Source organism: Strigops habroptila, chromosome 7 (assembly GCF_004027225.2).
Source record: "Strigops habroptila isolate Jane chromosome 7, bStrHab1.2.pri, whole genome shotgun sequence".
Taxonomy (NCBI): Eukaryota; Metazoa; Chordata; class Aves; order Psittaciformes; family Psittacidae; genus Strigops; species Strigops habroptila.
The window spans coordinates 13,878,312-13,896,012 of NC_044283.2; the positions used below are offsets into that span (position 1 = coordinate 13,878,312).

Here is a 17,701-nt window from a genome sequence, read left to right on the forward strand (position 1 = left end):
AGGAGTGATTTTTTTTCTAAAAAGCACAAAACCTGTGCACTGAATAGTCTGATTATCTGTGCTTGCAATGGCAATAATTACCATTACACTGTAGTGTCTGCTTTTGACAGAATCAACAGAGACTGATTATGATGAAGAATCAACAGAAAGATCCAGCAAGAAAAAAACTGGAGTCTAGGTGAAGTCTATACTTATTTGAAGAAAACAGCACTTGGAAACAATAATTTATATTTATACCATATTTTCTGACTGGAAGGATCTGCAAACATTGTGCAAATTAAGTCAAGTGATTTTCAAAACAGAAGACATGATATTTGTACATTACTAGCAGAAAAAAACATGTATGTAGATAGATTGTATGCTATGAATAGCAGTAATGCAGCATTTATGCAGCATCTCTAGCCATGAAACTAGTACAAATTAAAGTAAATTACAAAGGGGAAAACACAGTAAAGGCATTGCTTGCTTCATCATAGCCTTTCACGCTATTAGCTATGCTTGAAAATAAAGCTTTGGTTAGCTGCCTGTAGAGTAGCAATGCACTGAAGATACAGTATCTTGCTTCTGCGTGTAATATAAAATAATACAGAAATATTTATGAAAGGCACTTCTGATAATCCTCACTACTGACAATTACAGCAAAAATCTTTTGCTATGCACTGTGCAGCTCTTGTGCCTCCAAATCCATGCCCTGGCCCTGCCTGGGGGTCTGCTGGAGCACCAGAGGGGAGACTGAAGCTGTGCATTCCCTTTCCCAACTCATCTTGCTGTGGCTGGGCTGGAGCTGTCAGGTCATGAGCGAAGCTCCTACTTGGATTGGGATGGTGCAAGAGCTCCTATATGGTCTGTTCAAGTATGGGAATGGCCGTAGCTCATGTGAGATCTAATGAGCAATAATCATTTGGTCTGTGTACGTTTGATCTTTTGACACCAATATGATTTCAATACAAATCCCCAAAAAGGGGTTCTACCTCTTCAGTTATGTGGTTGCCTACACTTCTTACACAATAAATATCATATTGCAAGGCAGTTTGAGACAAAAAAGGCTCACTTTCACCTTGTGGGGCTCACTTTCTTGACTGTCCAATAGTCAAGAGAGGGAAGGACTCCCTAAGACGCAGTTTGGGTAGCAAGCAGTAGGCAGGCAGCTCCAGGCCTAAGGGCAGCCTTTATGGAGGTCTCTCAGTACCTTGGCAAGCCTGTAGGTCTTTTCCTCATATGAACATCTTTTATCATCAGGAGAGTTTCAATCTTTCACATCTCATTTTAGCATGAAATTTACATTTCTTCTGGGGAGGACCAGGATTTTATCACCATTATAGTGACATAAACCCAGGGCCAATATATGCAAACTTACACAGACACATAGCAGTCAGAGTCTCACCAGAATTTAGAAAATTATTTTTACTTTAGAAAAATGCTATTTTTTCAGCTTGTTAATCTAAAATTTACTTACGTGACCGTGGAAACAAAACCTTGCATCCAGCCTGGTTACAGCTGGGGCAATACTTTTGGAGTGGAGCAGTGTAAGACTATCATTCTCTTATCACCATGGTATCCAGGTATTACTTATTTTTCTTAATCTTCCTTCAAACTGCACACATTTCTCAGCTACGCAGCCTGATATTCCTGGCAAAAAGTAATTAAAAATATGGCTTCTGCAACCCTGGTATCTCTGACAAAATAAGCAATGTCAAGATGGGAAAAGAATAATTTAGGTAATTCATAGGTTCATTTCTCCTCCTGTCTGTCATATTTTTCTATTTAAAATTAACTTGTGTAACCTGTAAAACAGGTGGGTGATCATTAGATTACTGAGCAACTGGACAGGAATATGACTGAAGCAGATTTGATCTCTACATGAACCTTGTTGCAGAAAGCTGACGCTTGAGTTTACATCCTGAAAGACTAGCTCAAAGCATAAAACGTATTAAAATTATTTTGAATTATTAGAAAGAGACAGGTTTCAAAACCTCTCTGTTTGCAGCACTGGGGTCAGTGTTTTTCCCAGTGCTCAGGTGCTGACAGAGAATGGGAGCTAAGTTTTAACTGCCCAGGAGTGGGGCATGAGCCATGAAGTGTGGATTGGCCACAGCTGCACTACAAAATGCCTTTTATTGTAGTAATAATGAAAAGAAATGACAGCATAATAAAGAGAGACCTTTCCATTCCCAGGTTCACTGGTACTGAAGTGAGTTCTGGCTCTGAATGTCATTAAAAATTGACCATTGTAATAAAATACCTCCATCAGCAGTTTCTAGCACCTCAGAGCAGATTATGGTGGGATTCACTACCTGGCAAAAAGTGGGTAGGGTATGTCCTGGTGACATACTGGTGACATCCTGGGTGTTACACTCCCAGTTAAGAGTGGGAGCAGAGCCACACATAGTCCTTTTTGCCTCAAGCCACTACTGTCACTGAGCAAACTGTGTTGCATTTGGTTTTACCCTGCTGCTCAGAAGCATTCTGATTTGCGTTGGCTGTGATAGGGATGGCCAGCTTCCCTGTCTCCTCTCAGCTTCATCTCACAATCTCTGTAAGGAAAAGAATCATCAGATCCCACCCATGACTCCAAATGCTGTCTCTGACAGGAGAAAAAGACCTTGAGAAGATGATAAGCAGAGATGAGTGTAGCTTCTCTGGAGTGTCACTGCTCTGCTCTCAGAGGAGGACGAGCAGGGGCTGCAGGTGGGCCCCTGAGTTTTCTCAGCCTCCCCGCAGGCATGTTTCTCCACTTCCCATCGTGGCAGCTCTCATAAGAGTGCGACTCCACCTCTTGTTGTGTGGTGTTAGCCAGCACCACAGTGATGCCCGAGATGCTGAGAGGTCATGGGCCATAGCTCATCCATGACACAGACATTATAACTGTTACTAAGTTGAAGTAGGCATGCTGTTGAAAGGTGATTTTTAAAACATATTTCATAGGGTGTCTCTCTTCCAAAAGATAGCTATTTAAGGTAAAGCACTATGTAACTACTGCAAGTAGATTGTCAGCTATTTGAAGTTGATTACCTTTGCTAATGAAAGGACTAATATTCTGCAACTGTTTATTGTGAAGCAGATGTTGGGATTTGGAATATATATTGAAAAGACTTTGTTTTGTGTTTATTTTCAGAATGATATTTGTTGCTTGAGTGTATATTATTGTGATTTATTTGGGAAGATTAAACTTGTGCCTACCAAATTCCTAGTGCACAGCAAGGTGCCTTGGAAGTTCTTGATGGCTGATGGCAGAGTTCGCTCCTTCCTTTACCCACACTGCCTTAATGAGGAGTGCATTTATGGCACCCACTGGACCTGTCTGGACGATACAAACTGGAGTCTCCCACTCCAGAATATCAACACAAATCTCTGCTGCCACTATAGGTGAGACAAGAGAACAAAATTATTCACGAGCGATTTTTTTCCCCCCATACAGTTTTAAAGCACAGTGTAGTTGACTGTTATGCCATTTCTATATTGTAAGGTTCAGCTGTAATTATTAGAGACTTTCCAAATCAATATGTTCAGCATTTTAAATTTTAGATGCTAATTAAAACGTTTTTCCTGTTCCCATTGATTTCCTTTTTTGACTTTTTCCATCACAGTCAGGAGGAACACTGTCAAACCCTGTCTCTGTGGATAATGTATGGATGAGAGCAGCTAGCAGCATTTGAAGCAGCATTAGCTAGAAGTGATACAATCAGTATGGCTATGGCTACCTTTTCCCCTGCTGCACTGTAAAACAATTTCAGGGTAAAATAAGTTCTGAGCAAGTAAAAAAATGACCAGCTCTACAGGCTGCTCCTGCTGGAGATTGAAACATATGGATTAACAGGAGAGAGGCTTTTCTGGGTAAAGTCACTCAAAAATTTGACAAATATCTCTTGTATTCTGTCATTTAAGAAAATTGTGCCAAAGGCTTTGATTTGTGGAAAAAGAGCAAAGGATGAAAGATTAAAGGAGCTGAAACACAGGCTATTTCACATGTGGTTAGAAATATCTGTATCTGAGCCATGGCTCGAGCATTGTCTGTTTGCAGCTTTCCCTCAGCCAGGGCCATGGGCATTCAGGGGCACTTCAAAGAGTAAGAGAAATTGTCACTGAATTCCTGCTCACTAAATGGTTTCTGTCTCTTCATAGCCTTGTTGTGATACTTTATGTGTTGTGTATATGTTTGCTTCATACTGCCTTGTACCATATGGCTAATGATTTACTCCAGAAGTTTGAACCTCTAAGCCCCAGGAAGGTGTTGCACAAGGCCATGAGAGATCCATGGCAGCCACCCAGCACCTCATCAGAGAGGGATTAATTGCATCTAAACCACCTTTGTACAATTTATCCTTAGTATAACCCAGAAAAGAACCTTTCCCAGCTCCCATAGCCATCTACTCTACTATCATGCTATCTTTACTGTTATAAAAAAATCAAATTGTAATTGAACCCCGCTAGTTCTTGTTGCATCCAGCAAGAGCACAGCTTATGCCCTCCATTTCTGCAGCAGCCTCTTGCATATACGGGTTTTTTCAGTGTGGTGGGTTTCACCTGGTAGCAGAAAACAATGTGATAGACAGTACAAGGAGAGGGCTGGAACTGTGTGAGGAGTGAAGGTGATGTGGGAACTGTGCTTAAAAGAAGCCGAGACTAAGGAAAAGGATGTTCTCATGCATTAATGTCATTTTGAAATGGAGTCACCAGGTAGGCTGAATAATGTGATTTTCCCTCTATATTCTTAGCAGTTCCCTTGAAAGCATCTGCCAGAAGCAGGAATTTGGACCTGGTCAGGCAGGCTGTGAGCACATCCTGAGCACCTGTGAAGCTATTTGGCCAGTTCAAACGTGGAAAACAACTCCAGGTTTTAAAAAAAAAAAAAGTGGATTTTGCTTTGGATGACTAAAATACAAATTGTTTTATTGTACCTGAGCCATCTAGTCATGCGTAAACCGAGGCTTTAGCTGTCAGACCCCAAAGACTCTGAACCTATGTTATCACACATATTTTTCCTATAAACACCATGCTAGAGTATATAAAAAGATACAGGAATCAATAGATTAATATAACTCCCCATTCTACTGCCAATATAAACTAAGCAATACAGAAAGAACTTCACCATTTCAGTATTAACAAGATCATAAAAAATCATGAGGCATTCAAAGCTGCTAGTTAAGCTGTGTGAGAATTTCTGAATATGCTTTATACAGGACTAGTCTGAAAATAACTCACAAATACTTATTCTCAGTGACTTTTTAAGCTGCTCTAAGTTTGCAAGAGCTATGATTTGCAGCCTATTATTATTTGGCCATAGATTTGTACAGACAGCTTGCATGGAAGCACACTAATAGTTATTACAAGCTTTGCATCAGTAACCGGGAATGAATGTAGAAAACCCCAAACTGGCAGGGAGCTGCAATCTCTCTTTGCTAATTGTACCAGTTGCACTTCACAGAATCACAGAAGGGTTTGGGTTGGAAGGGATCTTAAAGCTCATTCAGTTCCAACCCCCTGCCATGGGCAGGAACACCTTCCACTAAACCAGGTTGCTCAAAGCCCCATCCAACCTGACCTTGAACACTGCCAGAGATGGGGCAGCCACAGCTTCTCTGGGTAACCTGTGCCAGTGTCTCACCACCAGCACAATAAAGAACTACTTCCTAATATCTAATCTAAATTGACTCTCTTTCAGTTTAAAGCCGTTCCCCTTTGTCCTATCCTGTTTATATTTCCAGCACTAGAACTATTCCAATGTCGATTTACAAAACTTCTCCTTTCTAACTAAAGAAAGCAAACTACTAAACTCTTGACAAATATATAAATAATTTCATTTTAAAATCAGTGAATTGGTCTGGAGAAGCACTTCAGTCTGTGCAATTTAATAAAGTCATGCTTAATCCAACATGTGCAAGGAGATACAGTTTACTAGATTCTATAGATTACTGCTATTAGAATATGGAAATAAATATTTTTTAAATCTTGTAAGGCAGATAAAGTTGTATTTAGACATACATATATAAACATATATGTATAAAGAACTCTGTGCATGAAGATAAATATGTAATTATTCCCCTAGTAGGCATATGATTTCCATTATTCTGGGAATGGATCTGTTAATTGAATGCAATTGTTACAATGACAGGCCTTTTTTGTACACGTTCTCTGTTCTGAATAAAAAGACCTCTGCATTTGCAGTTTCGAAAATTAATCACAGACCCGCACTATTAACCCAAGAGCAAGACTTCAATCTGAGGTGCATGTTTCTCTGTGTATAACTATTACTGGAATATAATGTAGAAGAAGCATCTGGAAACAGAAATTATTTCAAAGAACTATTAAAAAAAGTCAACTGCCATCATAACAACAGAAAACATTTAACATCTATGAGCATTCTTCACACTCTGCTGAAGGTATACAAGGAATAACTGACTAATACCTACCTGTCTAATGTATGTTTTGCTTTCTGGTTTGCATTGAGATATATGTGTGATGCAGAGCCATTAGTCAGTACAGTGACAGAACTGTATTTGCTCCACCAAATAAAAGTGAGTTTTAACCCGACTGGTATGTGATTGCAGTGTCATTGCCAGTGGACTATCACACCTGAAGATAAAGAAACTTTTGACCATTACACTTTGGTTTTTTTCAAGCAGTGATTTTTCCTTGAACTAGAAATGTTTGTAGGCATTTGTGCTATGTGTCAAGTCTAATGCACTAAGGATGCACCTTAGGTCAGCTGGCAGAGCCTGGCTGGTCAAAGCTTGGCATTTAGCTGCTCTTTCTGCTTCTCACATCTCCTTCACAGTTTGGTTTTTGTCTGAGAAGCTGTTGGAAAATGAAATGAGGTAGAGCAATGCTGTGCCTTCTCCTGACATGTGGCAGGAGCTTCGTAGCCCCCAAAGCTGTCCTGCAGGTGAGAGGTGAACTGGCTTTTTCCAAGATAGAGGCAGCTGGAGGAAGCGACTCTTCCAACCTCAACACCTTAGTGGACCTTTGTGACATTTGCTCTTGTGTTGTTTCATCCTTGTTCTGTTATAGCCCATAGGTAAATCCAGCTGACAAAAACACAGACTTTGAGAGGGGTTGTGAAGATGTTATTTGATGAGGTATCATAAATACAATGCAAGATTATTTTTTTGTTTTATAATGCAGGAGACAAATCTCCTAGGTGTCTGTGACTTGGAAAGAGGCATGGGCTGGAGTTCTTTTGCTGTGAAAGAGAGGTATGCAAATGAAGTGATGAGTAAGTTGTAAAGTTTTTGTCCTTTAAGTAACTGTTAAATGACTAAATCAAGCCAGGCTAAGGGTGGGGGGACTGGAACTCTGATCTACTACCAGCAGCGACAATGTGTAGGAACTCGGTCCAACCCAAGCAGTTGTAAGGAGGGCAGATCATGTGCTGATTGAGTTGTGTATGTAGGTCAGATGAAATATTACAGATAAATGTCCAGGACAAACCCATTCATTGTACTAATTCCTACAGAGCAGTTTCTTTAAGCAGAAAACAAATTGTAGAGGTGTTTTTATTTTCACTCTTCTTAGGCGATAGCGTTAGTATTGTGGTTAGTTCCATAATAAATCTATAGGACCACAGAAAGGGGAGATTGACGATATGTATTGTATCTGCTGTTTACTGAGGAAGGACCAAGTCCCGGTAACTTTTAACCTTCCAACTAGCCCTCATTTGTGTTGGTAATCAATTGCTTCCATACTGCTGCAAGCATTTTTGTGGATATTTAATGCTGAGTAAAAGTTTGGGGTGAAATCTTGACCTGCAATGGGAGGATAAAATGCCAGTTACCTGCCTTCAGGATAATGCCCACATTACATACCTCAGATCCCATCTACAATATTTAATGGTAAAACCTCTCCAGGAACTACCACCTGGAACTCCATAGCTGTGTGGCTTTTATATTTGACTACTTTGCCATTTTTGTTTTGATCATGAAGTAAGAGCAATCTAAAAGACAACTCATTATCATGAGGGGCTGGAAAGAGCTCTCTACTGTTGGTCTGGTGGAGCTGTTCATGGCATAATTGATGAAAAGTGGCCATCAAAGAGGCATCCATGGTCTAATACTGTGTATAGAAGGGAGTATTATCAATATCTTTCATTTGAAAGAAAAAAGAAATGTCTTTGCCTTCAAAATCCTATTTTTAAAGTAGTTTTGAGTAGCTTAATGACAGTGAAATCATGTATGATGTGTTACAATTTTCTGTCACTTCTAAATAAAAAAATAAATTGTCTTAGAGCTGTGAACAATTTTGCATTCCAGAGTCATCTCTTCAGCACTGCCTACATCCCACGAGCCAACATCACCCACTTCATTTGGATTCCATTTCTTCAAGTCGTTAGCTTGGTCTGCAAAGCTGACCCCGTTTAGCAATAGAGTTTGAGGATATCTAAGAAACCTACTTATTAGGCTTCTTAAATTTTAAATAATCGAAACCAGCTGTCCTAGTTCATAGGAAATACACAAACTTGCCAGACATACTGATTCCTGCTGTTGCTGAATTGTTACCATTATTTTCTCTCTTACTAACACTCATTTATAATGCTTATTAGCAAAACTGTGAATGTTCAGAAGAGGCTGAAACTTGTATCATATAACAGCTTTGCAAAATTGAGTTAATAAAATGTACCAAAGCTCTTAAAAGAGCCAAGAAATTTTAGCATACAATTTCCCAATGATTATCACTAGGCATAATGTTCCAATTCTCATCTGAAAAGCTCCCTTGTACAGAGAAAACTTAGAGCGTGGGGGGTTTTTTGGGAAAAACTGTGAGACTTATAGTCTGATTTATTTATTTCTTTGGTATTGCTGGGATTTCTCCACTTCTATCATATTCTGGGCAGCTCATAGTATTCACTCCAACCTGTAAGAGTTATGACAGTCTATCATAATTCTTGATCCAGATAGAGCTTTGTCTTGTCTCCATAAATTATCTGTACATCTCAAGAGAAGGTGAGTGATCTAATGGCCAATTATAGGTTACTCTGCTCCATAAAGAAATTTCTTATCTCCTATTAGCTGTAACTTTTCCCTTGATTTGTTGCCTAATTTAAATTTGACAGTTATAAAAAATTTGAGTACCTAATCTCACAAAAATTCATGAATTCTAATTTGTGCCAATTAATTCCACAGCTTTAGTTAGGCATTTTTGAATTTTTCTATTACTTTAAAATTTATTGCTTATTGGATAGGCCCTGTAAAAACAAGCCATTCATCTTGCCTCCTGTTTTCCTCAGTCATGTCTCTTCTGAACTTTTTTAAGTCTCATTTTCCATTAGAAAACTTCAAATAATTGTCATCTTTTTAGAGAGGGGGACCAGACTTGTAATATTACATTTTTCTTCTGGTGTCCTTTGCTATCCCTTTGACCCTTTGTTTTCTTTGATTACTGTTGCAAAGCGAGCTGTGTTTTTATCATTAGCTTAGAGTGGTACCTAAGATGCCTTCCTATATGTTTTATGCTAATTAAATCAACAGCAATGTCTAAGCATTTGGATGATTGTCTGACATGGATTTCTCAGTCATGGATCTGTCAGCAGCTTCTCACTCACAAATTCTGAGTCTCTTCCACCTTCCTCATGGTTGCAGTGTTCATGCCTTCTCCAAAGCCACGAGAAGAAGTTTAATAGTGAAGCCATACCTGACTGCCAGAGGGCCATGGGTTGTACAGTGTCATCATTTCATCCCACTGAGAGGTGACTCCCCTTTCTGCCTCTTAGTAGTCTTTCATTTCTCAGTTGATGAAAATATCGTTTAATGACATGCTGGTGCATCTCATCCTGGTGCATGCTGATGGGAAAGGCAAAGTACAGCCCATGCAGGGGAAGGTGGGGATGGAGGAGGGAAAGGAAGGGAGGGGTGGCAATGAGACCTCCCCTCCAAAAGGTTGAGAGCTTTTGGTGTACAAAATACATCTGAGTTTTGCTAGATGAAGGGCGTATTTGGATTAGCCCAGACTGAGCACTATGCTAATTCATCCTGCTTCTTGAGGGTCTTACATAAAAATTTCTTTAGTTGGATGAAAAATGTTTTAATGTTTTTCTTTGATGCCTCAAAAAACCCCCCCAAAGTTACCAATAAGTATAATTATATTTATAAATTCCTTTTGAAGCCTATTTGGTGGAAGTAAATTGGTTCTCTTGCTGTATGCTGGCAATTATTTTAGCATCAATACCCAGAACTGGTGCTACCCTGAGAAGGATTTCCCCAGATTTGGGTCAAGGTGATTCCTGTGCTGTACAAGAAGCACATGAAAATCTCTCGTTGCCTGTTTGTAATCCAGATGATCAGTCTATCACAGCTCAGTGAGTGTATTGATTAGTAAGATAAGGCTTTAGCCAGCCAGTGACAGAATATAAATTGTCTAACCTTGGTTTATAGCAGTGTTGTGTTAAAGCAATATATCATTTCTTATATTTTATTTCTTAGGTATTTACATCATATTTGTTTAATCAAATATATATCCATAGAATTTAGAAAAACTCCATTCGTCTTCCTTTGAGGAAAGTAAATTATATATTTTAATACTATCTATATATCAAAATGTTATATATCTTAATATATAATACACACACATACATATAAATATATGTTGTATCTATAGAATTTAGGCAAATTAACATAGTGGTCTCCACCTAGTGGTTTAGAAAATGCAAAAAGGAGAATCTAAGGCTAGCCAAAAGGAGACAGCCTTGTTAGACACTTTTTCCAAACTGAAGATCATGCAAATATCAGCTTTTTGCTAAAGCAAGTATCTGAGCACTGTCAGAATCTAGTTCACAACTTGACATAATATTCCAATGGCCCAATTTCTTTTATGTATGAGAATTAAAGCTGCTGAACTTTCTCCATGGGATAACATAGAAGTCTCTCTATACATATGCATATATATAGTCTGTAGAGCTTAAATCTCTGCATATGAAAGCATATGAAATTTGGATTAAAGTGATTAACTAGCTCTTGAACTCATCTTTGAAAACACCAGCCTTTAGAGAAACTTGTGTTTATAATTTTTGTAATCTTTGTCATGATTCCTTTACCCAAGTAACTATTGCTTTCCTGGTTTGAAATCCCAACTGTAAAAATATTTATATAATTGGTGGAACAAGTCAGAAACAAAAGGTGGAACAAATGTGAAGAGGTGAGCATTGCATTTAGCTTGACTGATTTTTTTAACAGAGAGAAACAAGAGAAAATGAAACAATAATCAATGTCTCTGCATGGCAGCTTACATAGCAGCTGACAAATTATCTCCTACCCTTACAAGATCATGATTTTAATGTACTGTGTTTCAGGGTTCTGACAGTTATATTTTGCTTCTTATCTTTCAGGAACTATCTTAAGACAACCAGCAACTCCAGCAGCCTCATGCTTGGTACTCTTCTTCGATATATGAACCAGATTACTAGTGCCCCCATTTAAACAAAAAACACCCTGACAAATCACCAACCAACCAACTGCTCGCACCCAAACTCAGAAGAAAAGCATCAGATCAGTGCTTTTGCAGCATCTGAAAAATTATATTGTTTTCCCAGACTGAGAAAGCACGCCATCAGTTTACTATCTAAAGAAGATAAAAATGTGCTGGGTTTCCTGAGCTTATTAACTCATTTCTGGATACCACGCCTTTCTTGGGCACATTTGTACGGTTGAAGCCACTAGAGAAGATGTCTGTTGCCTTCACTGTTCGCTAGATAAGTTTCCTGAAAGCTTTTCTTTTACGCTTTTTAAAAATTGAAATCCTAGGTTTAAAAGAATTTGACTGTAGAGCAGCTTTAGCAGGAACATCTCAAGAAAGAGCTCAACCATCCACTGACTGTTTCGTTTCAGTCATGGAAAAACCAAGGTTAATGCAGCTTAGCTTGCAAGGAAGAGAGTTGTAGTGACTCAGGTTATGCATGATTTTTTATTGAGCTGTGATAACTTGATTAGGAGCCCAAGTACCAAGCTTTTGACATGAAATTCAACTTTTCACAGGGCTCACTTCCAAATAAAGTCACTTGCAGACAGAATTAAGCATGGACCCAAATCTGAGTTTTCTAACAGCTTAAATATTTGCATTAGCAAAACTGCTTGACAGTTTGGGTCTGTAGTTTGGGTTTTCAGATTGTATCTCAACTTTATTTTAAGGTGTCAGGCTGAAAGGAAAAGGCTGCAGGTGTTTCCTAGGGATACTTCACTCAAATTTGTTCTTCCTGCTGTGTGAGGTGATGGGAGCTCTGGTAGTTTACTTATTTGGTGATTTCTATATGGTAAAGCATATAAAAATAGTCAATGGGAAGAAAGAAAATTTCAAAGAGTAGTCTTTTTTTCTTCTTTTCCTCTTTTTTTTTTTCATTTTACTCTGAAGATGAAAATTGTCCCATATGGCTGAACTACTCACATCTTCACTCACCAGAAAGCAGATCCTTGTGGAGTGAAAATTGGCTTCAGAACCTGAAGTATGAAATTCAATTTTTATACATATTTCAGATCTCAGATTTTGCATATCTTTGTAGCAGAAATAGTCACTTGACTGAATTTCGCATCAGAAAGTACAGCTTTAGCAACTCAAAGTCATCTACTTCAACTTTCCATAGAAAAGCCTCACCAGACTCAACAATTCTTCTACACAGTTATTACCATTACTAACCAGTGTATCATTTTCCTCACGCTGATATCTGTATTTTTGTTCCTAAAGCCCAATATGAAAGAATAAGTGTGGAAACTGATTCAAGAAGCTAAATGTAAATAATGCTCAAAAAAATATACAATTTCAGGGGTGATGTTCTTTAATTCCCAAACACCCAACTATAAAGTCCACAACAACACAAGTCGTCCACACATAGGACTGTATGGTCTTGTACTGGGACATACAAAAGCCCAGGGGATTGTATGATGAATCTTGTACAGCTGTAGGGATTCAGATTTACCCAGAACATAATCTACATCACTTTAGTTTAAATCCAAAGGTTTATTTTGCAGTCACTGTGCATGGACATAATTGATTGCACACATATAACCCACTTGCAGTACTTGTACAAACACCATCTCACAGTACGTCATCTCAATGTCACAGGAAAAGATAACGTGGCGCCACACAACAATCGCTGACAAACACACAGGCTGTAGACAATTTGATACATTAAACAACGAAAACCGAATGATAAATTGCTGACATTTTCCATATTGTCCTCTCATTGCTGGAGAAGTTACAGCAGCATAACAATGGAAAAAACCATGATGGGACAACTTGAAGAACATCACAAAGCTCTCTTTGGGGTCAGAGATGAGAAAATTAACGCAGTACCAGCACATCTGAGGTTTCTTTCGAAGCTTCCACAACACAAGGCAGAGGAGATTGTGGCCACCTTCCCTTGCCAGTGAGCAAAGCACCGGCACATATACACTGGAATAGCTTTTAACCTGTACCATGGGCTGCAGCAAACTGCTGGTGAGATATGTAACCACTGTCCCATGGTGCAGCAGCTCCTTTTGCAGCTGCACAGAAAATACCTGTCTGGAATGTGCCTATCTCAGGTAGGGCAAGAGAAGAGCAAACAGGGTTGCAGAAGAGGAAAACATAACCCCTTGTTGTTAGTGATGTACAAGCCACTGAGCTGTTTTAGGAAATTCTGTCAAGCCATCTATTTACCAGGACATTCAGAGCTGGACTCCAAAAGTAAGCAACTGTAAGATTATTTTATCTTGTTGCAGAAGTTAATAGAACTGCTATTTTAGGCCAATATGATACTTTATTCAAGTTATCCGATGGTAACATTACCAACAAGTAATGCCTGTAATGTACATTAATGAAGATCACTAAGTGCTAAATTCTCCTAATAATAAGATTAATAATAATGCTTCCCAATCTTGCCACCTTGACTCAAATCAGATCACACCACACCATGTTAGTAGTCCAAACTGTAGGGTAAGGTAATTCTCAATCTGAAAAAGGGGGTCTGATTTTGCCATTCTTACCCTGCAGGCAGAAGAGGAAAAGCTTCTTCCTGAAATTGTCTGGAGTGGTGGCATTCAAACTAATTTTTTACCTAGCCATTCACTTATCAAGCCTCATGTAACACATGGAATAGGCAACTAAAGCCACTAAAAGAGGGCATGTTCATTTGCTAGATACATAATTTTACAAGTGATTATTAGAAAACATTTTTCTTCAGTTTTCTCCATGGTATTTGATGACTATCGGTATAATTCTGATTCACTTCGTTTCTTTGCAGTAGCTCATATATGTTTTCATTTCCTTACTTGCTGCTGAACCTCTATCCCAGTAAAAGAGCATAAATTCTGGCATAAAGGCTCAGATCAATTTTTTGTCTATTACCCAGTAGTGAAATTGCCTTATCAGGTCAGCTTACATTGTGCAGTAAATATGCCACATATAAATAAATCACAGTATAAAACCATCTTCTTAATTTAGCAGTAATAACTGAACATTAGGATCTCTAATGTTGATTTACAGTGTAATTTACAGTGTAGAACAAAACGATGAACAGCTTATTACTTGGGAAACTCTTAAAAAAACCCCAAACAAATATTGAGAAAGAATTCTCCATTGTGCCTATGTATATGAATACAAATATTAATCTATATTTCTCTATTTGAAATATATATTCATATATGTATATGTGTGCATATATATATGAAGACACATTTTTTCCCCAAATGCTCCAAATATATGAACTTCTGGATTAGTAAATAGAACTTGTGGAAGGAGCTGGCTCTACCCACATGCTGCACTTGCTTCCTGTGCCTTACTCCCAACTGAGAGCAGCTCTGAAATTTGCTGACTTTCCATAGAAAGCAGCTATTTAATTTAAAAGTGCTTATTACTCCCTCAGCATCCAGATACCTAGCACAATCAAGAAAACCTATTATCAAAATTACAAACTGGAAAAATAATGTTCATAAAAAAAATTCCATGTGGAAGGGAATGGATCACCTAACTACTGGCAGCCTGCTGAGTCTTTCTATCATGGAATTAAGCAGACTCTAAGGACAGTTTTACAAAGCATTAAATAGCTTAGAAACTTAGTAACGTGAACTAGGCCTGGAGCTTCAGAATCTAATGCCCAAATGAAGATTGGTGTTTAAGTAAGAAATAGACACCCAAATCCCTTTGTAGAGATCTGAGTGTTAAGAAATGAAATCTACTGGGTCTCAGGTAAAGTTTGACTCCTAAGACCAAAGGAACTTGAAAAGAAAAGCAAAAAAACCCACCAAAACCCAAGCTCTTGGAACACTTGGTGCTTGATTTTGTTTCAAATGCTATACTCTACATGTACCACCAGAGTTCTCTCACTTTGCCATGAGGTTTAGTTTCCTTTTCATATTAAACTTAATATAGCTATTCTTAAAAAATAAAATTAATATATATATATCTCTCTCTCCACAGAAATGCAGTGCCAGCAAATCCAGAAACTAAAGGCAATTCTATTCTGGTCAATCAGGATTTGCAAGAGAGACAAGGAAACCCATCACAACCTGGACCTCCTCATTTGTGGGAAGGTGGGAGATGTTCAGACAAAGCAAATGAAAGTCAAAATAACTGGAAAGGGAATGGGAGGTCAGCGGAGTGTCACGAGTCTTCTTTCAAGTCCTCAATTCTCGTGTGCATCTTGAATGGCATACTGGGAAATGTGGAGAAATGCAAGCCATTTCAGGTTTGCCTGCACCAATTCTTAACAGACTCCTGTTGGGTTATCTTCCTTTTTCCCTGCCGCCTCCTCCTCCTCACTGGTGACTGCACACGTACCCCCCTAGTGAGCACACAGGTGCTCAGCCTCCTGCAGCTCCCCACCGCCACTTCACTTTTCCAAGTCTATATTCCCCACCCTCCCACCATACCTATTTCACAGGTGCCCCAGGAAACCCCAACTTAATCAGCTGCTGCTCCTCCTGCCTTTCATTTCCTCAATCATCACCCTACCTGTTAAAGAATTCACCTGTACTCACTTAAAACATATTCAACAAGGAAGCAGTTCATGCTATCACATACAAAAATATAAGTTGTGCATTGTTATAAATACACTGAATGAAAGAGCACATTTTCCTTCATCCCCCCAAAAGAGCATCCTGGATTTACACAATCCCTTTTTTGGTTTCCCCATTGTCTACCGAAGATGTGAAGTTTGATTCTTGTTCTGCACTTGATTTCCTCTCCCCCGAGCAGTGGTTCATTTCTTGCATTTCTAAAGATACTTTATTCCTTTTCGCAAATGCCAGGCTGATCTCATGAAATGTCTTATTTTTTGTTTCAGGCAGGACAAAAAACAGGTAAGTAGCTCCTGCAAAGCAGATGGCAGCAAACACTAGGAAGCAGTAGGTCTGTAAACCACCCTGCAAATAGAAAACAAAGGAGAGGGTCGTTACAAAACGGGCAAAATTCAGAGGAAAATCAACACCGGGAATGGTTTGAAAGGAAAAAATGGGTGGTATGGAGCAATTTTTAACCAAGTACAGTGTTGGCATTCACTGCAAGTCGGAGTGTTTAGATGCTCATAAAACATATGACTTGTTAGTTCTTCCAACACTGCCTGTAGCCCATAGATGGAAAAACAGGTTCCTGGCAGAGGGGTGCAGAGCTGCAATCTGGATGATGCTGGGAGACACCAGAGTGAGTTCAGGCAATGGAGGGTGTGAGGAAAGCAGGTGGCATCAGGGCTCCTGCTATGTGCATGGCTTAGCTGAGCCTTGCACTGCTGTGGTATTTCTGGATGTGAGGCAGACGTTTCGCTGGGTTGTTCTGCATACTGTCTCACAGTTTCTAGGTACAAAAACGAGGCATGATTTTGCAGTATGGGAAACCTGCCATAGCCAGGGGCATCTGTGTCATAGTAGTTAGAAGCTTTGAGATTTGCAAATAAACAAGACAAAAACCCCAAATGGCAGACATCTGTAAAATTTCTAAGGTTACAGGAGCTTACAGCAGGCAAAAAAATCCACAAAATGAGCTTCTTTCATGCTGGAAACTAGTGTAAGAGTTAACTGAAAACAAAATACAGACCATATTTGGTTATTTTGTATTTTACTTCACTGCAAAAAATGCAAGTGAATTAATAAACTGATTACAAAGACTCTAACCAACGAGTAGGAGTTGCAATTCACTGAAACATAAGTATTTCTTGCCTAGTGAGTATTAGATTATTTAATAGATTCCAGTTATGTTACATTAGTACAGTTTCGAAAACATTTGATATTTACAATATTGCCAGCTGAGCTTTGTTGAACTAGGAAGAGGTTTGGTATTGTGGCTCTGGTGAAGCCACTGCCAGCCCTTGAGGAAACCTCCCTTCCTCCTTTATTGATTTACCTCACTCCTGAAACCAAATGTCCAATGAACCCATATTTTTGAGTTGTTTTTATTAACAAGGCAGAATTAAACCAAAAGGAGTATCTCCAGCTCCAAAAATCAGGCACCCTTCCCGTGGTGCCTTGTGTGAGATTATGAATGGTGAATATGCGGAGAACTGGACCCCTCCCACATCACCCTAGGTGTTGCAAAGCAGAAATTACCCCAGGGAAAATCACTCAGGACAGAGGAAGAAGATGTAGCTTCCTATATATACATATTTACAATTGCCATTAAAGGTATGTATCTGAAATAATAAAGACAGAGGTAGACAATCATGTAATGCTGACACATTTTTCTAACTCACTATCATCATTAATTACACCAGCCCTACACTGCAGGCTAGTTAAGCTCCCTGCTCTGAGGGCTC

General features: G+C 38.9%; 1 protein-coding gene across 2 annotated transcripts in view; it reads right to left on the reverse strand.

The window, feature by feature from the left end:
- Positions 1-12,916: 12,916 nt before the first annotated feature.
- SLC2A9 (solute carrier family 2 member 9) overlaps positions 12,917-17,701 on the reverse strand; it is a 109,212-nt gene continuing 104,427 nt past the window's right edge. For both annotated transcript variants that reach the window (XM_030492846.1, XM_030492845.1), the window contains one exon: positions 12,917-16,319. In XM_030492846.1, the coding sequence (XP_030348706.1) occupies positions 16,062-16,319 (258 nt within the window). In that variant the 3' untranslated portion in view covers positions 12,917-16,061. The remainder of the gene's footprint in view (positions 16,320-17,701) is intronic.